General features: G+C 49.8%; 2 protein-coding genes across 6 annotated transcripts; one reads left to right on the plus strand and one right to left on the minus strand.

The window, feature by feature from the left end:
* Positions 1-993: 993 nt before the first annotated feature.
* LOC116656647 (intercellular adhesion molecule 2-like) lies at positions 994-19,305 on the plus strand. Of its 5 annotated transcripts, none has more exons than XM_032457082.1 (6): positions 995-1,359; positions 9,108-9,212; positions 10,961-11,031; positions 11,155-11,227; positions 12,273-12,593; positions 13,290-19,305. In XM_032457082.1, the coding sequence occupies exons 1-6, from the start codon at positions 1,353-1,355 to the stop codon at positions 13,469-13,471; spliced, it is 759 nt and encodes a 252-aa protein (XP_032312973.1). In that variant the 5' UTR covers positions 995-1,352; the 3' UTR covers positions 13,472-19,305. The 5 variants fall into 5 exon arrangements, with proteins under 5 accessions (XP_032312976.1, XP_032312973.1, XP_032312971.1 ...); XM_032457084.1 differs by adding an exon at positions 10,659-10,816 and having other exon boundaries at positions 998-1,359; positions 10,961-11,227; XM_032457085.1 differs by having other exon boundaries at positions 994-1,359; positions 10,961-11,227; positions 13,235-13,366.
* Positions 14,433-17,384, minus strand: LOC116669299 (proline-rich protein 29-like). The gene is made up of 6 exons (XM_032498599.1): positions 17,325-17,384; positions 16,961-17,036; positions 16,696-16,802; positions 14,893-15,137; positions 14,653-14,723; positions 14,433-14,461 (listed from the first exon to the last, which is right to left on the minus strand). The coding sequence occupies exons 1-6, from the start codon at positions 17,382-17,384 to the stop codon at positions 14,433-14,435; spliced, it is 588 nt and encodes a 195-aa protein (XP_032354490.1).
* Positions 19,306-20,835: the final 1,530 nt, after the last annotated feature.

The following is a 20,835-nucleotide window of genomic DNA, read 5'->3' on the forward strand; positions in this document are numbered from 1 at the left end:
TTCCTATGTTCTTCACTGGCTTCGTTTTGCCAGCAGTATGGCAGGAAGATTCCAAAAAGAGCTCCTGTGAAGAAACTGAGGCATAAAAGTACCAAGAGAGACAGCTCCAGGGCCAGCAGACCCTCAGCGTTTGTGGCCTTGGTGTCCTGGCGGTCCCTGAGTTGATCTAATCTGTGACTTTGCCAAGCCAGGAGTTTCAGTGGTAGGTGCTGTGGGGCGGGCATGTGGGAGCAGGAACCTCCGCTTATGTGTGGCCCAGTTGGGTGCCCGGCACCCACTTCTGCACCCAGCTTTGATACTTTCTGCCTGTGGGTACAAAGCCACTCTGCTAAGGCAGTTCTTTTTTTTTTTTCTCATCGCCGGGTGAGGTGTCAATTGTGCAAAGATCTGAGACAGTTCTTAGTCGTAAGTAGAAGTTTTGTTGTGGCGGGGCACGTCAAATGCAGGGAAGACCCAGCTGTGTGCTGTTGCCCAGCCACCTGCGGGGGTTCACGGGTGGCTCATCCTGGAACTGTCTCATACGTCACAGGCCCCAGGTGGCGCAGAAACCGCACATGAAAAGACAGGATGGAGGAAAACAATATGGCGGCTTCCGAAAAAATTAAACAGAAAAAAACTACCATAGCTCCAACAATTCCACTTCTGAGCATTTACCTCCAAGAGTTAAAAGCTGGGTCTCGAAGACCTGTTTGTACAGCCATGACCCCCGCAGTGTCCCTCCCAACAGACAAAAGGTGGAAGTAATCTGAGTCCATCGACCAATGAGTGGATAAACAAAATGGGTGTGTTCATACAAGAGAATATTAGTCAGCCTTAAAAAGGAAGTCTTAATACATTCTATGGCACAGATGAGCCTTGGGGCATCGTGCCAAGTGAAATAAGCCAGTCACAAAAGGACCAGTGCTGTGTGAGCCCGCTTATAGGAGGTCCCGAGAGAGCTGTCAAACCCTGAGACAGAAAATAGAACAGTTGTTGCCAGGGGCTGGGGGGAGTGGGGAGGGGGAGTTAGCGTTTAAAGGGGCCGGGGTTCCAGTTTGGGATGATGATAAAGTTCTGGAGAAGGATGGTGGTTGTGGTTGTACAACACTGTGAATGTAGTTAATGCCGCAGAACCGGACACTAAAAATGGTTAAAATGGAAAATGTTACACTTATCAGAATATGAAACAAGCTGTTAAGTGGCTGAAAGTGAGGTTAGTGTGAAGAGAGGGCCAGGGACAGGAAGAGAGGCTCCTGAGAGGGAAGTGTAGTCAGAAGCCTGACTGCGCACACTGAAAGGCTGGCGGCCCCTCCGTGGCCAGAAGCTGGACCCCCGCCGCCCTCCTTCCCCAGCACAGCCACTCCCTGTAGCAGATGACAGGTAAGACCAGCTTTTCATTTTCCTCTTGGCCGTGAAGAAAGAGCTTGGGAAGGAATGTCAGTCAAGACTTGAGATATAGGGGGAGGGTGTAGCTCAAGTGGCAGAGCCCATGCTTAGCGGGCATGAGGTCCTGGGGTCAACCCCGGGTACCTCCATTAAATAAGTAAATAAATAAGCCTTATTCCCTCCCCACTACAAAAAAAAGAAAGAAAGAAAAGAAAGAAAAGAAAAGAAAAGAAAGAAAGAAAGAAAGGAAGAAAGGAAGAAAGGAAGAAAGGAAGAAAGGAAGAAAGGAAGAAAGGAAGAAAGAAAGAAAGAAAGAAAAAAGACTTGAGATCTTGTCCCTTCCCCTCTCTGGTGGACCTGTTCCCCTTCCCCCCTGCCCCCAAATCCCAGTAACCATGGGGGCTGGACCCCAGAGCTCCCTGGGGCTGGAAGTTCCCTGCTCTGCTCTGCGGAGACCGGCCTGTCACTTTCGTGGTTGTTTCCTGGTTTTGTTCTCTTTTGTCCTCTCTCTTCCTCTCTTGCTGGACAACCGTGATTGACTCAGAAGTGTGGGGCTACGTCCTTGCCGTGGGCCACGTGCTAGGGCCTGGACCACCTGAGCTGGGGCCCCACCGGATGCGTGCCATCCTGGCCTCTCGAGATTACACCTGGGGTTCATCATGAATCCCATTCAGTGAAATCCTCAGTGACGTGGGGGGGGGCCTCCTAACCTGCGGTTCATAGTCCCACAGAGCCTCTTCTTCTTTCTAGATATGTAGGAATTTCTCTTTTCCCTTTGGGTTCCTGTCGTAAAACTTAACATGTGACACAAAACGTACACATATATATGCATTATGTGTAACGCAGGAGAGTATAGTGAACAGCCCTGAACCCACCGCCCAACACAGGGATGGAATATCACTAAACGTTGCGTCTACCTACGTGCTATTCACTCCCACTCAAGACATAATAACCACCCTCCTTCATTTTGTGTTAAGTGTTCTCTTGATTCTTTGGGTTTTTTTTTTTTTTTTTTTAGTCTTTATCACAGATGCATGCCTATTTTTTAAAAAAATTTTTATTGAAGTATAGTCGACGTTCAATATATACATGACAGAGGTAAAATAGTGATTCACAATTTTAAAGCTTATACTCCATTCATAGCTATTATAAAATATTGGCTATATTTCCTATGCTGTACAATATATTCGTGTAGCTTATTTTATACCTAATAGTTTGTATCTCTTAAGCCCCTACCCATATGCAGCCTCTCCCCCTTTCCCTCTCCCCACTGGTAACCACTAGTTTGTTCTCTGTATCTGTGAGTCTGCTTCTTTTTTGTTATATTCACTAGCTGGCATACCTATTTTTATTTTATGAAATAGTTCTATAACATTTACTGGGTACTAGGCACTCTTTCAAGTATTTGAAAATACTAACTCACTTAATTTTTTTAATCCACACAGCATCCCTAAAGGAAGGTACTATTGTTAATCCCATTTTACAGAAGAGGAAACTGAGACATAGAGAGATTAAGTGACTTGCTCAAAGTCACACAGATCGTATGACATTAGAATGGGACATATCTCCTGCTTCCTAGTGCAAAAGTTTCTCCAGGGCATGTATCTGTCGACTGAAATAAATGCACAGCCTAGAAGCTGAGAGTTATGTTTTATTTCGTGCGAGGACTCAAGCCGAGCTAAGATGACAGCCTCTCAGATCGCTCTGAGGGACTGCTAGGAAGAGGTAGGGGAGGGGCTAAGATATATAGGAGCTTTACAACAAAGACCAGGTAGTTAGAACAATAAAAAAAATTACTTGTTATCTAAAGAAACCAGGCATCTCAGGTTAAAGAGTGTAGTCCTTTTCTATGTATGGGAGGAAGCAAACATTTGGGCTCATTGAATTCATTCCCTTGACAAGCAGCTAGCTATCTAGGGCCAGTATCTTGTCTCTTACTATTCTGAGTCCACTCAGGGTGCACCATTGTGAGTGGCTGCAGAGGCTGGGCTGCAGGCTTGTCTTGACGGGAGGGTGGCGGCAGCCGCTGATGACTTGGTTTCAGCATTCTTTATTTACTGATATGGTTTGCAGTATTTTCGTTCACATATCTAAGGGTGGAATTGTGGGTTTAGAGTATAAAGGACATTCAGCTTTACAAGATAATGCCTGATTATTTCTGAGAGATCCAATGTACACTCTCATCAGCAATTATAAGTTTCTTCTGACCCACAACCTCTCCAGCAATTGGTCTTGTTAGCTCTTAACTTTTGCCAGTCTAGTAGATATAAAATGATATCCCATTGTGCTTTTCATTTTAAATTCCCTGGCCGCTGTTGAGTTAAATCATCTTTTCATTTGTCTAGATGTTTTGCTTTCTTTGAAATGTTTGTCTGTATCTTCAATATAATCAAAATTACCAGCTGTTATTCTAGTATTGGTGATCTTGAGGTCTGGCTTAAGAAATTCTTCCTTGCCACAAAGACACAAAAATAGTCTCCTATATTTTCTCATAGAAGTTTTAACGGTGTTCTTTTCCATAAAAGTCCTTAAACTGGATGGAATTAATTTCTACATTTGAGTGAGGCAGAGATACATTTCTCCTCTTTTTTTCTCCTTATAGTTAACCGCTTGATCCAGTGTCATCTATTTAACAGACCCTTCTTTCACCCAGTGATCTACAATGCCACCTCTGTCATGTGTCAGAGTTTCATACAAGCCTATTTCTGGCCTCTTTATTCTGTTCCATCAGTTAATTAGCCTACATCTGCGCTAATACCATATTTTATAGTAAGTCTTAATATTTAGTAGAGCAAATCCACTTGTTTTATTCTTCTTTGTCTTTGTCCCTTTGTTCTCCCATGTAAGTTTTATAATCAGCTCTTCTTTTCCATGGAAAATTCTATTGGGATCAGTTGGAATTGCATTAAATTTGTAAGGAGAGAATTGTCCTCTTTATGATACTGAATCTCTTATCCATGAACATGAGCTATCTTCCCATTTATTTAGGGTGCATGTAATGTCTTTCAGTAATGTTTTATCACTTTCTTTGTATAGGTCTTCTATATGTTTTGCCAGACTTGTTCTTATCTTTTTACTATTGTCAATGGTATATCTTTTAAATTATATTTTTGTATGTTACCCATATACACAAAAGCAATTCCTTTTTGGATATTGATCTTAGAGCTAACTCCCTTGCTAAAATCTCTTGTTCTTTTGAATTACTTGTCTGATCGATCTTTTGGACTTTCTCTCTAAGCAACCGTATCGTATGAAAATACTGATAATTTTGCTCTTTTCCCATTGCTAGGCCTTTATTTTCTTCTTCTTCCTTCTTCATTGTCTAGGGCCTCTGGTATAATGCTAAGTAGAAGCAGGGATAGTGGGCATTCCTGTCTGGTTCCTGACTTTAAAGGAAACGCCCCTTAGATTTGCTCATTAAAAAAAAATCTATATTGTAAGTTTCCTTAATCAGGTTAAGGAACTTTCCTGCTAGTTTCCTAAGAGTTTTTATTATGAAAGGATGTTGAATGTCATCAATTATTTTTCCTGGAACTGTTAAGATGATCATATGTTTTTTCTTCTTAAATGAGTTAATGTAAGTTTTTAGTCTGGGTTCCTTCAAGAGCAGAGCCTGGAATAAGGACTTGGGTTCAGGTGGATTATTTGAGAGGTGATGCCAGAAAGCAGGATTGAAGGAGCAGGGAGACTGAAACAGGGAAGGAGGAAAAGCCAGTTAAAAGTGTTGATGCTGTAGCTGTAGGCAAAGGATGTTCAATTCTGTTGGGATTTCTGATAAGCTAATGACATGTGGAGGTTTCCCTTCTATTGTTAGACCACATTTGCATAGCTGAGATAAGCCCAACTTGGATGTGATGGCTAATATTCTTAATACACAGCTAGATGTGGTTTGCTTATATTTTTCTTATAATTGTTGCATCTGTATTCATGAGTGAGATTGGTCTTTGATTTCTCTTTTTCATCCTATACTTGTCTGATTTCGGGATTAAGGTTACACTGTCCTCATAGAAAGAATGAGAGTGTGTTCCTGCTATTTCCATTCTCAGAAAGAGTTTTTATAAAATCAGAATTATCTCTACTGAAACTTCTGTAACACTATCTAGAGCTGGTAATTTCTTTGTAGGAAGATTTTAATTTATGGGTTTAATTTTTTTAATAGCTGTGAAACCATTCAGGCTTTTTATTCCTGCTTAAATCAAGTTAGGTAAGGTCTATTTTTCTAAGATTTGGTCTACTTTGTTTCATATTTCTTGGCATAAATGGTTTACAGTCTTTTATTTTTAATTGTGGTAAGATCCACATAACATCAAATTCACCATTTAACCATTCTTAAAGGTATAGTTGGTTGTGTTACAATCACATTGTTTTGCAACAAACTGCCAACACTTTTTTCTCTTGTAAAACAGAAACTATACCCATTAAACAAACAATTCACCATTTCCCCCTGCCCTCTGCCCCTGGCAACCACTGTTCTACTTTCTCTTTCTATGAATTTGTGTAGTCTTCTAGTTCCTTTTTTAATTTTAAGATACATTATTTTAATTTTTAAAATTGAAATATAATGTACAATATTGTGTTAGTTTCAGGTGTTCTACATAGTGGTCTGGCATTTGCATACATTATGAAATGATGACTATGGTCGGTCTAGTAACCATCGGTCCCCATACAGGGTGATTACAATATTATCGACCGTATTCCTTATGCTGTGTATTATATACTGGTGGCTTATTTTGTAACTGGAGTTTTGTGCCTCTTAATCCCATTCACCGATTTTGTACTCCTCTCTCCCCTCCCCGCTCTGGCAACCACCCATTTGTTCTCTGTATCTAGGAGCCTGTTTTTGTTTGGTTTTGTTTGTTGGTTTTGTTTTTTAGATTCTACATATAAGTGACATCATAAAGTATTTGCCTTCCTCTGTCTGATTTATTTCATTTAGCATAATACCCTCGGGATCCGTCCATATTGTTGCAAATGGCAAGATCTCATTTTTACGGCTGAATAGTATTCCATTGTGTAGCTATACCACTTCTTTATCCATGTATATCAGTGCACATTTAGGCTGCTTCCATCTGTTGGCTATTGTAAATCGTGCTGCAATGAACATTGTTGTGACTCTATATTTCCAAATTAGTGTTTTTGTTTCCTTTAAGACAATACCCAGAAGTGAAATAGCAGTTCTATTTTTAATGTTTTTGAGGAACCTCCATACAGTTTTCCATAGTCTTTTCACCAATTTACAGTCCCACCAACACTACAAAAGTGTTCCCTTTTCTCCACATGCTTGCCAACACTTGTTATTTGTTGTCTTTTTGAGGATAGCCATTCTGACAGATGTGAAGTGATATCTCATTGTGCTTTTGATTTTCATTTCCCTGATAACTAGTGACATTTAGTAAATTTTCATGTGCCTCTTGGCCATCTGTATGTCTTCTTTGGAAAAATGTCTCTTCAGATCCTCTGCCCATTTTTTAATATGGTTTTTCCTTTTTTTTTTTTTTTTAATGTTGAGTTGTATGATTCTTTGTATATTTTGGATATGAACCCTGAATTGGGTATACCATTTGCATATATCTTCTCCCACTTTTAGGCTGCCTTTCCATTTTGTTGCTAGTTTCCTTCACTCTGCAAAAGCTTTTTACTTTGATGTATTTATTTATTTTTGCTTTTGCTTCCCTTGCCTGAGAAGGCATATCCAAAAAATATTGCTAAGATGAATGCCAAAGAGTGTGCTGCCTGTGTTTCCTTCTACAAATTTTATGGTTTCAGTCGCTACATTCAAGTCTTTGATCCATTTTGAGTTTAGTTTTGTATATGATGTGAGAAAGTCATTTAGTGTGACTCTTTGCATGTAGCTGTTGAGTTTTTCCAACACTATTGATTGAAGAGACTCTCTTTTCCCCATTGTTTCTTCTTGGTTCCTTTGTTGTAGATTAATTGACTATATAATCTGGGCTTATTTCTGAGCTCTATCGATTTTTGTGTCAGTACCATACTGTTTTGATTATTGTAGCTTTGTGATATTGTTTGAAAACAGAGAGCATGATACCTCCAACTTTATTCTTCTTTCTCAAGATTGCTTTGGATATTTGGGGTCATTTGTGTTTCCATACAAATTTTAGAATTCTTTGTTCTAGTTCTGTGAAACATGCCTATGGTATTTTGATAGGGATTGCATTGCATCTGTAGATTGCTTTGGGTAGTATGTTCATTTTAATAATATTAATTCTTCCAGCCCATGGGCACAGATCTCTTTCCATTTGTAGTTGTCTCCCATTTCTTTCATCAACTTCATGACTGCTTTCCTAGGTATGTGACCCTGGGAAAGTCACTTAATCACTCTGGGCCTCAGTTTCCTTGTCTGTAAGAGGGGGCAGTAACTACCTCATAGTCGGATGTTGATTAGTTAATATGTGTTGAGTGCTTTGTCAGTAAATGTTCACTGTTGTATTATTATTGCTATTATTTTTGTTGTTGTTGTTATTCTTATTCTGACCCAGCAGAAACCACAGTCTCTACTATAGCAGCACCCACTGTCTGAGCCCCTGGGGCCACCCCCTTGGCATCTAGCTTGGGTTGGAGGAGGGTTTCCTGTAGACTATGTGGCATCAGATCCCTGGACTAGGGTTACAGCTCCACCCTTTCCTCCATCTTCGCTGGGCATTTTTCTGAAGCCCAGTGGCACCATCTAGGGTCTTCCCTGGACCTGACATCTACACACAGTAATAACATCCTTTGACCTCATTAGCCAAAGAGAAGGGCACGACCTCACCCCACCCTTCCAACCCAGGAATGCAGTTTGGCCTGAGTCCCCAAAACACTGGGGCGTCCCTTTGGAAGTCCGTATCTGGGGTGCCCCTAAGAAAACAAGCAAACTTTCTCCTCTCCTGCCTTTCCCAAGCCCTGTCAGTCCCCAGGGTACCACGTCCATAACTGGGGCCTCAGAAGACTGGAGGTGTCTTGGTCAGAAGCCTCCGGGGAAGGCCCTCCAGACCATCAAATTCCCCTGTCACCTGCTCGCTGCTTCTGGGGATGCCCTCAGTGCTAACATATCCTGTCTAGCAACACATTGCAACTCCTCAGGTCCTGAGCCCCAGGATCAAGGCTACCTGCCTGGAGTAGGGTGCACCATGAGCCAAGCCAGGGAAATGGAACCTGGGGGTTTGGTCCCCAGCCAGCTTGATCCTTGGTACCTCTGTCTGTAACAGTCCAGACTGCTGGGGAGCTACGGTGGGAGCATTTCCCTCAAGGTGTCCCTGTATAGCTGAGTCAGGGGCTGGTTGAATTGAAGGCTGAGCAGGGTGTCAAGGTTGCAGTAGCCTCGTGCTAGGCAGGTGACCAGAGCACCAACAAACCTGCCCAGGAGTCTCTGCCTACTGAGCTGTGGTGACCGTGTGACCTGAATGGGACCTGACTTTAGATTCTCTCTTCCCTGAGGGAGCCCCAGCAGTGTGTCCTGTGGGATTTGGGGCTCCCTAGATGTGGGGCTTGTGGGCATCACTGTCCTCTGTGTCTACATGTCACTCAAACACATGTGCACCCAGCACGTGCCCTGCCTCTAATGGGAGCGTGCCAGGAGGACTAGGTTATGCCCTCTGCCTCCTGGATTCTTACAATCCACGTGGCTTCCCCAGGACCACTGAGATAATAAGAGGAAATGCAGTCATCAGTGCACAGAGGCTGAGAGTTCTGGGCTGTGGCTCCAGGCCACCAGTCCCTGACCTCCGCCTTTCAACTCTCTCTAGGTAGTCCTCGGCTGTTCCCTGAGAGCCTGTGGACACCGCTCAAGATGTCCCCTTTTTGTTGTTGGGGACTGTGTGTGGCTTTTCTCGCCCTGCTCTGCTGCCCAGGTGAGCCAGGGCCTGGGGTTCCTGACTGGGCATGTGCCAGCCCAGAGGGTGGGTCGCCTGCTCCCTTGGCTTCAGGTGTGAGAAGGGATTCTGGTCCAGAAGTCTCTGAGGATTTGAGCCCAGCAGCTGCCCATAATGGGTACAGGATGCTGTGCCAGCCTGGCTTCCCATGACCCTGGGCAGCGGGTGGGGGTCCTGGGATTTTGGACGCTAGGTTGATTGGGCCGCACAGCTTCCTGGCATGTGGATGTGGCTGGTTGGAGGCCGAATGGTGGGCTAGGTAGGGGCCTCAGGAGGTGAAGGGAGACAGAGTTCAGGGGAAGGTAAGGGCACGCCCCAGCTGGTTGGCAGATGTGGCCTGGCGGACAGCAGAGGGCATCGCCTTCTGGATCAAAAGTGAAAATGAAACCTCTTCCACCGGGTCCAGGGGACGGGAAGGAAAATGCCAGCATGTGCCCAGCAGTCTGTTCTGGACAACCCGCCAGGTGCTTTTCATGACAACCCAGCCCACATGACAGATGGGGAAGCAGAGGCTGAGAGAGAGGAATAACCTTGCACAAGGCCACACAGCTAGTACCTGGCAAACTAAGGATTCAAATCTAGTTCCCTATTCCTGCAAAGCCCCTCTCTCACCCCTTCATTATGCTATTAGTTGAGGGCTAAGAGGGGCTTGCCGGTGTGGCGGGAGCTTAGGACGCAGACAGACCCAGCTTGCTAGGATCAAGCATCTTCTGGTCATCACCTGGGGGGAGGTGAGCGCCGAGGGCCCCGTCTTCATGCATGAAACACTTCTTGGCTCTATGCCACACACAGGGCATTGTGCTGACACAAAGGGAAACATGCAAAACCCGAGCCCTGCCCTCCAGAAGCTCCAAAATGTCTAAGGGAGAATCAGCATGAATATCAGTCATTTGCAATATGGTCACATTCCCTTTCTGATCTCACCTCCCCTTGCTTTCCTCTTTGCTAAGCTCCAACCATCCGTGTCTCCTCTGGCCTGGCCCCGGGGTCTTTCCTCTGGCAGTTCCCTCCACTTGCAGATCCCTGCTGGGCTTTCCCAGTGCCACTCTGGGCCCTGCCACCAGCCATCCACCACAACTTCTTATCTTTGCTCAAACACTGGTGTTTCCGTGAGGCCTGTGCTGACTACGCTGTTTAACATGGCAACCCCGCCCCGCTCCCTGTTTCCTTTCCCAGGCACTTAACCACCAAGTGACAGGCTGCCTATTTCACTTGTTCGTTATCGCCTGTCTCCTTTACTACAGCTTGAACTCTGCAAGGGTGGGGTTTTGTGCGCTTTGGTGCCTGTTGGATCCCCACAGCCTAGAAGTGCGTGGCACACAGCTGGTGGTCAAAAAGGATTTGCAGAGGAAGGAAAGAAGGGAGGGAAGTGTCAATCCCACAGCCATGGAGGCTCAGAGGACACAGTCCACCTCCGTTTCACAGGAGGAGACATTTGGGCTGGTCCTTGAAGATCCCTCAGCATGGAAATAGATGTGCATCAGAAAGACTAATCTTGAGGTGACAGAGCTGGAGGAAGAGCAACCAGAGGCAGGGAGCGAGCTGTGGGGGCAGCCTCCTTGGTCTCGACACCAGGCGATCAGGTCTGAACATGGGGAGAGGACCAGAGGGGCCATCCTTGGCCTTTCTTCTTGGACCCCTCTTCTTTGATCACACTGGCAGCCATAGGCAGCTCTACTGGGCAGGGCAGTGGGGACACGTGCTGCCCAGTGTTTCTTGTCTTCCAGGGTCTGGTGAGGAGGCATTCGAGGTACACGTGTCACCAGAGCAGCCAATGGTGAAGCATGGAGGATCCCAGGTGATTAACTGTAGTACCAACTGTACCAAACCAGAGAACGGTGGTCTGGAGACCAGCCTAGACAAGATTGTCCTTCAAGATTCCCCGCAGTGGAAATTGTTTATGATTTTCAATGTCTCCCAGAATTCGAGTATGCGTTGCTTTTTCTGGTGCTCCAGGAAGCAGGGGTCCAAGAGTCTCAACGTCGGCCTGTACTGTGAGTGCTATGTTGTGGGGCCCCCTCCCCTGTGTTCTGTGAGTGCTGTGTTGCGGGGCCCCTCCCCAGGCCACAGCCTGTGTCTACTGGGTATTCGCAGAGCCGCTGTGTTCTTGCTGCTGACTGCTCTCGGTTTGGCCCCCACTTCCCTGGGCTCCTGGGGTGACAGGGAGCAGGACCTGGACCGGGGGCTCAGTGTCTGCTCACACCCTCCCCTGGATTCCTTGAAGCTGCTAGAAACCCCAGCACAAGCAGCGTGGTGCCCGTCAGGAGCACTGGTACACCCCAGTAGCCCTTTCGCCTCCTGGAGAAAAGGGTGAGGCACCACCCGGTGGTTGTATCTTCCCCTGAGGGCCCTTGGCAAAGGTGTGACCATCACACAACCTGCCCACAGGCTACGGAGACCTTGGATAAGCCAGGGTTCTCTCAATAGCTCGGCACCAAGGGTGGTGCTCAAGTCCTCATTACCATCATCAGTGGATCAAAAGAGGAGGAAGATGCCCTTAGTCTAACGTATTGTCATTTGGTGACGGGGGGCAAGTTATTGTAATTCAAAGAAGAACCAAGGGACTACTGAGTTTGATGGAGAAGGATAGAGGTGGCTGACTCCAGCCTGCACCTCTTAAGAATCTCACAATTCACGGCCCAGTTCCCATGAGTACTCCTTTGGAAGTCTCCTTCAACATAGTTATCCAATCTGTTTAACTTTTGAAATTTGTATTTAATTTCCAGAGAGGAAGGAGACAGATCCAAACCTTGTATATCCTTCTAGTTGGTTGTATTACAGATTCTGGAGCTTTTCCTTGTAGACCCCAGGCCCCCTCCATTCTTGTCCATTCCAGAAATCGTCATGTCCGGAAAACAACCACCCAGTTCCTCCTTCACGCTGACCTGCTTCCTCCTTCCTCTCTTGACCCTCTAGAGCAGGCCAGGCCCCAGCCCACTTCCTGAGAACACGTGGTAACAGGGGATGGTCCTGGCTGAGTGGGGCCTGCTGCTTCTGCACCTCCATCCTGACCAGACCTGCCTTCCTCCTTCCCTGCAGACCCTCCAAAGCAAGTGCTGCTGAAGCTGCAGCCCACGCGGGTGGCCGTAGGGAGCCCGTTCACCATCGAGTGCAGGGTGCCCTCCGTGGCGCCCCTCGAGGGCCTCACTGTCACCTTGCTCCGTGGCAGTGAGGTCTTGCACAGCCAGACCTTTGAGGGGACAGCACTTTCCCCTCAAGAGGCCATGGTCACGTACAGCGCCGAGGCTCAGCTGGAAGACAGCTCCCACAACTTCTCCTGCCAGGCCAAGATGGACCTGCGGACTCGCGGCGTGAAGGTCGTTGACAGCGTCTCAGACTCCCAGGCGCTGGAGGTCTTTGGTGAGGGGGAGCCCCCAGAGGAGGTGGAGGGAGACAGTTCACGTTTCAGCCCCTCGGAAGAAGAAAAAGCCATTGCCCTGCTCTCTGCCGGCTCAGGGGGAGGCTCCCACGGCCCCGCACTTGTCCCAAGGCTTCCCTCTAGCGCTGTCTCCTCCCTGGAACTCTCTCCAAGCTCCCAGGTTAGACCCCAACTACTTGCTTGACCATTAGTGAGCTGCGGGACCTTGACCAAGTCAAGCTCCTCTCCCTGGCCTTGGCCCGGCTCCACTTGAGAAGTTTGGCCTGACTGACCCCGTAGGTCCCCTGGAGCTCCACTGTTCTGTGACTCTAGATGGCCAAGATGTTCCGTGTCTTCACATGGTTTGGTAGAAGCACCCTCATCTCCACCCAGGGAGGGGCTCAGCCTGGACCATGCCACTGTCCAGGCCATAATGTACAGCAACCACATGCTGGTGCCAGGGGCCGGTGCCAAGGGGACATCTGGGCCCTGGTGGTCTCACAGAGGCCTGGCTGGTGGCCAGGACCCTAGTCTGCCTTCCCCCTAGTTAATACCCAACTTGCCACTCATGTCTGCAACACAAGGTGACTGCAGGATGGACGAGGGTCAGGTGGGTGATGGGTGGACCTCTGCTCCCCCTTAGGCTGTGACGCCTAGGACCAGAGGACTTCAAAGACCACTGTCCCCTCCCTCCCCAGAGCCTGTGCAAGACAACTGGATGGTGATCATCGTGGTCGTGTCGGTGCTGCTCCTGTTTGTGACATCCGTCCTGCTCTGCTTTGTCTTCGGCCAGCAGGGTAACCAGAGGCGGAGAGGTATCTACAGGGTGCAGGCTGCTTGGATGAGGCTGAGAGGGACCCACCCAGCACAGCCTGCCTGAGCGGCATGGCCACTGGAACTGAGTGTGGCTCCTTAGGGTTGTGGTCCAGCCCTGGCTGAAGGACACTGTGACAAGCAGCAGAGGACTTGGGGCCATTTCCTTTCCTAGTCCGAACACAGACCCCTGGACTTAACCCCATGCCTCAGTCTCCTCCTGGGAATGGCCAGGAAGGGGACCCACCAGGCCTTGCTGGACTTCTGTCTCCAAATGTCTCGTCAGCCTCCCTCCACCCTCTCCTTCACAGGGGCCTTCCAGAGCCCCAGCGAGCCCAGGCCCTGGGCGCCTCCATGCTGACCAGCCCAGGCACCGTTCACTCACCCTCATCCGCCCTGGGTGACTCATTCCTCCTGGGGGAGGGTGGGGGAGACGCAATCTGGCCAGAGGAGCAGTGAGACACTGTTCCCCCATGGCCCTCTGGAAACACAGGCGACTTCCCGTTGGAGCAGGACATGGCTCTGACCTCTCCTTTCTCCCAACAGAGCCAGCTTACAGGGTAAGAGCAGGAGCCCCGAGGGTCTCCCCCATCACTGGGCCTTCAGAGAGCCATGGATAACATAAGCAGTCCTGTCCTCATACTTCCCGCTCATTATTGGGCCAAACCGAGATACTGCAGCCCTAGTCATCCCAGAAGGAGGGGAGGGGAGGAGGTCGAAGGGGGTATCTGGTTCTCAGGCCTTCCCTAGCCCAGGCAGCTGTCAGTGGGGCAGGACTGGGCGTTCATGTGGCTTCCAGGACCTGGGCACTGCTCTAAGGGGCTCTCCCTCAGGAGCAGAGATCTGGCTGGTTCAAGGTCTCCCTGGAGTGGAGAGGGGACTGATTGACCTAAGGGAGAGGGCCTGGTGTTCGTTGAGGGAGTAAGAAGGGCTGTCAGGTGTGAGTGCAGGGTTGGCAAACGGAGTCTTCAGGGCTGTTTCCAGCCTCATGATGAAGCTGGCGTGGATCCCAGGGCCACGGTGTGTCCTCACGGTAGGCTCTCGGCATCATAGTAGTCTGGGGGGAGACAGCACCCTCATCTTGACTCCCTCCTGCTTCCATGGACCCCAAGGAGGAAAAGGGAAGGGGACAGGCCAGTTGCCTGCCAGTGACACCTGAGTTCCTGCTACACACAGGGCACGTGGCCCTACTGGTCTTCTGATCCACCCCTAGGCCTGGGCCCCGCTGCCCATCCATCTAGTACCTACCTGAAGCCGGGGGTACATCTGCACCCACAGTCTCTGTGGCACTGGGGGGTGGAGGTGGGGGCACGGCTCGCCTGAGGTGGGTAAGAGAAAAGAAAGACCCTCCCATCAGAGGCCCCAGGGTGGCCCCTGGAATTTTACCCACAAGTATCTCCACCCTCAGCCTCTGGCCACCTCTTCCAGCCCAGCCTCAGAGAAGGGCCCTGGCAGCTCCCAGACCCCGCCCCCCTCAACCTCACTTACATCTGCCTTTTCCCAGAGGCAGGAGGACGGTGCTGAACCCTGGCTGTGTCCTGCAAGTGAGGCTGATGGAGGGGAGAGGAAATGAGAGGAGCTGGCCAAGGGAGCAGGGCTCCCAGAGCGGGCATCGGGCAGGGCAGGTAGTGATGGTGGAACACCAAAGGGCCTTCTTCCTGAGCCCTCATCTCTTCCTCCTCCTCCTCCTCCTCCTCCTCCTTCCACTCCTCCTGTTGACCCTCCAGGTAGACCTGGGGATTGTGCACAAAGGAATGGGAGATGATACAGGATGAGTCTCCACTCCTTGAAATCACTTCCCGAGATACACCACAGAAAATGGCTACTGTTCATTGGGACTTTACTACTGGCAAGCAAGGCGCTTTGGAGACAGTTACTGTTTATTTCGCAGGTGGGAAAACTGAGGCTCAGAGGTTAAGCAACTTTTCTAAGGTCACTCAGCTAATAAGTGGCCAAGCAGGGACTGGAGGAATCCAGGTATGACTCCAGAGCTGGGGCAGGGGGACCAGCAAGCTGCCCCTCGTCTCACCCTGTTATGGATTCTGGGTCCTAGGTCTCTTTAATCAACAGAAACGGATAAGAGACTAGACAAGGAATTCAGGCTGGGAATTCACTGGGAACAACAAACAGGTGCCCTTGGTCGCTCCCCCAGGAGGCTGGGCTGGTTCCTTAGATGGGGAGACGGTGGGGGCTGATCGGTGGGTCTGGCTGCAGGGGTGGCCTAGGTGGTCTGCCCACCCCCTTGGTGGTGCTGTGTGCAGGGGTCATGCGCAGTTCCCTGCTTTTGGTCTCTGCACCTCAGACGTGGCAGTTGATCTGTGACCTTTTTGCATCTTACTGTTCATCATTGCCCCGAGCGCGCGTGCGTGCAGTTACTTCGTGCCCTTTGTAGTTTGTGCCTTTTATATCCTGTTGCTGGAGGAGACATTTGTCTAGGTGCAAGCACTGCAGTAAAGGGTCCCAGGTCCCAGCCTATGTCAACCCTCAGTCCCTGGACCCACCTATGCCTCATTGGTGACGGGGTGGCGCTCATCCCAAGGGCCCTGTGAGGGCCTGGGGGTGAGGGCCCGCAGCAGCTTCTCAGGGTCTCCCTCAGCCTGGACTCCTCTGACCAGCCCCGCCTAGAAGCCTGCTCTACTCAAACTGATAGGCATCCTCCTTCCACCCAGCTGTCACTTCTCCAGACCTCTCAAGGTGCCCAGCACTGGTTGACCTCCTGACTCAGCCCCTGCCAGCCTGGATGGTGGAGACACCCCTCACCTCTTCCAAGCATCAGAATCCTACCTGGCTTTCAAGGGCTGGTTCCAAGGCCACCTGCTCCTCCAAGGACCTTTTCCTCATGCCCCAACCAGGTGGCACTCACACTTTGTGCCAATCACAGTCAAAGTTGCCTTGTATTCACAGTCATTCATGTATTCATTCACTTGTTCAGTAAATATCAGTTAAGCCCTAAAAGTATCAGGCACCCTGCAGGCCCCAGTGCAATGGTGCCTGCCCTCCTGGGCCTGCAAGCCAGTGGGGGCGTGCACTGCAGAGCAACCTTGAAAACAAAATCTTCAATGTCTGGATTTTGGGGCCCTCCTACCGCCACCCCATGGAGGCTGACACGGGGCCTTGCAGATAACAGATGCCAAAGAGACCCAGCGAGATGGGTGTGGGCTGTCTCTGGCTCCTTTGTTGCCTGGTCCTTTTTCTCAAGATCGGGGAACCCCAGATGGCTCCTCATCTCTGGACCTGCAGATGGGCGGCCCGGTGGCCCACCCCCTACTCCCCCACCCCCAGCCCACGCACCTGAGGGCGGGGCCAGGCAGGCCAGGGGTCGAGGGCTGCTGCCACCTGGGCAGTCGGAAGCAGCTGGTGCATGTGTGCATTCTGCAGCAGCATCAGCTCCAGCAGGCCTAGGGGACCGGAGTTCAGCAGGTCCATGCCAGGCCTCCCTCTGCCCTTGCTCCGACCCTAGGGCCTTTTCCCCAGTGACCAGCCAGGGGCGCGGAAAGGGGCGTGCAGCAAGGACAGGCAGAGGTGGGTACAACGTGGAGAGATCCCGGAGTCTCACCTTCCTTCACGCGGCTTGTCTGCGGGGATGGAGGTGGGATGGCCCACGGGAGGGGCTGCAGAATGGTCACCCAGGGCTGGGGGGAGGGGGAGACTCAGTCAGGCTAGGTGGGGAAGGAATGAGGACCACAGCCTCACGCTGAGTTGCCTCCCTAACCCCCCAGGAGCCGCATTCTCCTTTTTCCCCCCAGATGCCTACCAGCTCTCTTGTTATCTTTTCCTCTCTGGCTGGGGTCGCTCTCCTCACCCACCCAATAGGGCCCCACCCGAAGTTCAGACCCTCCCGAGACAGCTCCCCAACCCAGCCACCCCCACCCCTGGCCTCTTGGGTAAAGGCAGGCTCCACTCCCCCGCTCAGCCTTCACCGTCAGGGCTGCACTCTGGGCTGGGGGATGACCCCAGCTCCCTCCAGTCCCTGATTCCATGACCAGCTGTGGTGGATCAGGGTTACCTTGACGACGCTGGGGGACGCCAAAGTCTCCATCGGCGCATGCGCAGGTCCGCCCATGCTCCGGGCGCCTGCGGCTTTCACCCGATATCGCCGCCTCTCTCCCTTCTCTCTGTACCTCTGCGACCAAGGGTCCCCGAGGACCCTCACCCTCTACCCTCGGAGGCCCGTCTCTTTCCCGATGTCCGCCTCCAAACCCCTGCGCCTGGACTCCCTGTGTATCGCGTCCCATCCCTCGCTGTACCCCTTATTCTTGCGCATCCCTTGCATGGGGACTCTAGTTGGTGTTAGTTGAGTGAGTGTGTGAGCGACTAGGGAGGCCCGCCCGAAGTCAGACACACTCGGTTTTCTGGTCCTAGAGCCCAGCTGATTAGGGATAATGACTTAAGCAGATATAGAGAATTCTGTAGGAGCAGGCTTGGGTGCAAGGGGCAGGTGAATGAGGAGGGCAGAGGATCTGCCCCCTGTCACTCTGAATCAGAGGGCTGTCCTATGGGTCCAAGAGTGGTTTCTGGAGCAGACCAAGGAAGGAAACACCAACCAAGGTTGCAGCAAAGTCTGAGCCCTGGCCAGAAACTGGTGGCTGGCCCCTTGACTCCCTGCTTGTAACTGTTTGCTCCCTGGTTCCTGATCAAGGGGAACCGCTTCTCCAAAGACGTGGAAAAGTCTGGGGAGTTTCACACCAGTGCCCACAGTGTCCCTCATTCTCGAAAAATTATCAGAGCATGCATTCTTCTGACAGGAAGTTATCAAGGTCTTTGCTTAAGAACAGGTGAAAGGAGAGATCTGTTTCGGCAGCTGTGACCATCCTAAGATAGAGCCTGAGCAGCAGCCGAAGAAATTCCGAACAGGAAGCTGGGATTAGCACCCTTGAGTTGCTCTTCCCCCACCCCCCACTTCTGTTCAGCTCCCCTTCCCCGCAGTCCTGGTGTCCCACCTCCTCCTTTGTACCTTAGTCCCTGTCTCCATGGGCCAGGGCCTGTGAGCAGCGCATTAGCTGTCCCGGTGGGTGTGATGGCTTCAACAGCAACACCAAGCTGAGATCAGCCATACTGGTTCCAGCGTTGGTTGGCAAGTGAAAACATATCCATGAAAGGAGAGCAAACATACAAGTCTGTGCAAAATCTCCTCTGAGGGAGATGTACAGGAAGGGATCACAAAAGAGAGCACTCAGTCACTGAAGGATGGAGTTCCGAGGGCGGTGGGGACCCTCTCAGTGTGGGCAGCCTATGCTGCGGACACAGCCTGGGCAAAGGCACAGATGCAGAAATGGTCAGGGCCTGTAAAGACCCAGTGGCTCGCACTGCCAGGCTGTGGAAGAGGAGCTGGGTAGAGGGCAGTCCCAGCGGCCCAGGCAGGCGTAGGTCAGACTCCAAAGCCAGTTTATAGAAGCTAGGCTTTGCGGTGTCGGTAATGGAGAGCTACGGGTGGGTTTTTAGCAGGAGAGACACAAGGGGACAACGTGTGCACAGCCATGTTTTAGGAAGACTGATCTCGTTCCTCACACCTTTCTGTCAACCAGAATTAGAACATATGTCTGATGGGGTTGTGTCCTCCCAGTAGAAGACTATTCGTCATTGCCAATTTTAGTGAGGAATACACCTATTCATGTGGAATGATGTCCAAGGCAGTTAAGCAAAACAATCAGAAAGCATAGTAAGATCTAATTTGTGTTTTAAAACACAAATATGCATGTATATATGCATGTGCGTGTGTGTGTGTGTGTGTGTGTGTGTGTGTGTGTGTAGAGAATGAAAGAGGGAAGGAGGAAGGGTGGTGGGGAGAGAGGCAGTTATTGAGAAGCTGTAAGGGCCGCCCCATCCAGCAGCCTACCAGCTTCTCCACTCCCTCATACTGCTTCCTGGGACCTCCTTCCAAATAAACTACTTGCTTCCAAATCCTTGTCTCAGGTTCTGCTTTGCGGGGAGTCAAACTAAGATACCCGCCTCCCACTTTCTCCACATCTGCCCCAAGGCTGCGGAAAAGTCCTGGGAAAACGTATTCTAAAATCTGACTGATAAATTTGTGTTCAGTGACGTGAAATTTGGAAATAGACATTGAAGAACATTTGTCTGGGAGTGTAACGCTCATTGGATTAAACTGAGGCAAAGCTGGAGGCAGGGAGGCCAGCCAGGAGGCTGCCACCCTCATCCTTTAAAGGAAGCCCAGAGTAGGGCGAGAAGGCTGTGGAAAACCAGCAGGAAACCTGTGGGCTACTTGTCCTGCCTACCAGTATTTCCTTTGGGGTGCTGAATAGGCCACCTAAACCTTTTCCATTTCTTCCTACTGGGGACTCTTATTTAAGTCTCTGGGGTGCGGGTTGTGGGGTTTTTTTTAAGTGTCCCAAGACAATAGTTATGGAAATATCTCCCTGTCGCCTTGGTAAATGTATTCCTGGAAATAAGCTAGACATGAAAAAAGACTTCTACTCAAATGTGTTCTTTTTAAGAGTGTAATTTTTAGGCGTTGAAAGTGGAATGCTATCCAATGTCCTATGATAGGGAAATAGGTATGCAAATAAAGACAATTCACTCAAAGGAGGAGTGTGCAGACTTTAAAAACCAGGGAAATGGAAAAATAGGCCCCCTCCTCTTCTCAAATCGAAATGTAGAAAAAAGGGTCCTTTTAAGAATTGAAGTGGAAATGTCAGTGTTTCTTTTCTGTACAGATGAGGAAGTGCCAAACAGAAAGGAAAAGCTGTTGGAGTCCAGAGGCGTCCCCTCTTGGGATCCCTGGAATTGGGGGAGCCCCTGCTGAAGTTCCCAGAAAGTCACCCCAGATGAACTGACTCAGGGAAGAAACTGACTCCTCAGGCCAGGGTGTGATGAGGCCAATTTCTGAGGGTCTGGATGCAGTTTTCTGACAGGTGATTCTGCTTTGCAGAATTCTTTTCTTTGTGGGTGACTGAAGTTCAACTCAAACCAGCTTAGGGAAAAGGGATTTGGGGGGCTCATGTAGGGAAGGATAGTGATGGAGTTGGCTCATAGTTTAACTGACTCCGGTGTCTTCAGGTCCCTCCCTCCCTCCTTTTCCCTCTCTGTGCATGGTGTTCTCTCTTCCTACAGACTGACTCTTCTACTTGTGGGAGACACACCTCAGGCACCTCCAGATGTACTTCAGTTACTCCAGACATACTTAGACAATCCCAAGGAGAGATTATCTTTCTTTTGTATCAATACATAGAAGTCCCCAGGAAGGGCCATGATTGGCTATGGTTGAGTCACATATGCAGCTTTTGGACCAACCACTGTGACCAAGAGGATTGGCCAGACCTTGGTGACATGTCCAGCTCCGTGGCCGGGGCAGGGTGTAACCGGAAACCCCATGAGAACCACATATTTGAAGTATGGGAGGAGCCGTTCCTCAAAGCAAGGAGGACTATTGTTACCAAGAGAGGTATTCATTCCCCTTGTGCTTTGGAAAACAAG

This window comes from Camelus ferus, chromosome 16 (assembly GCF_009834535.1).
Source record: "Camelus ferus isolate YT-003-E chromosome 16, BCGSAC_Cfer_1.0, whole genome shotgun sequence".
NCBI lineage: Eukaryota > Metazoa > Chordata > Mammalia > Artiodactyla > Camelidae > Camelus > Camelus ferus.

Bases quoted from the DNA above. Each gene is read 5' to 3' on its own strand.
- LOC116656647 (XM_032457080.1), top strand. The intron at 9,213-10,960 runs GTGAGCCAGGGC...CTTGTCTTCCAG, and splicing joins CGCCCTGCTCTGCTGCCCAG to GGTCTGGTGAGGAGGCATTC. The intron at 11,228-12,272 runs GTGAGTGCTATG...CCTTCCCTGCAG, and splicing joins TCTCAACGTCGGCCTGTACT to ACCCTCCAAAGCAAGTGCTG.
- LOC116669299 (XM_032498599.1), bottom strand. From the start codon at position 17,384: ATGGAATCAGGGACTGGAGGGAGCTGGGGTCATCCCCCAGCCCAGAGT. The intron at 16,803-16,960 runs GTGAGACTCCGG...CCGGTCCCCTAG, and splicing joins GACAAGCCGCGTGAAGGAAG to GCCTGCTGGAGCTGATGCTG. The intron at 15,138-16,695 runs GTGCGTGGGCTG...CACAATCCCCAG, and splicing joins CTGCCTGGCCCCGCCCTCAG to GTCTACCTGGAGGGTCAACA.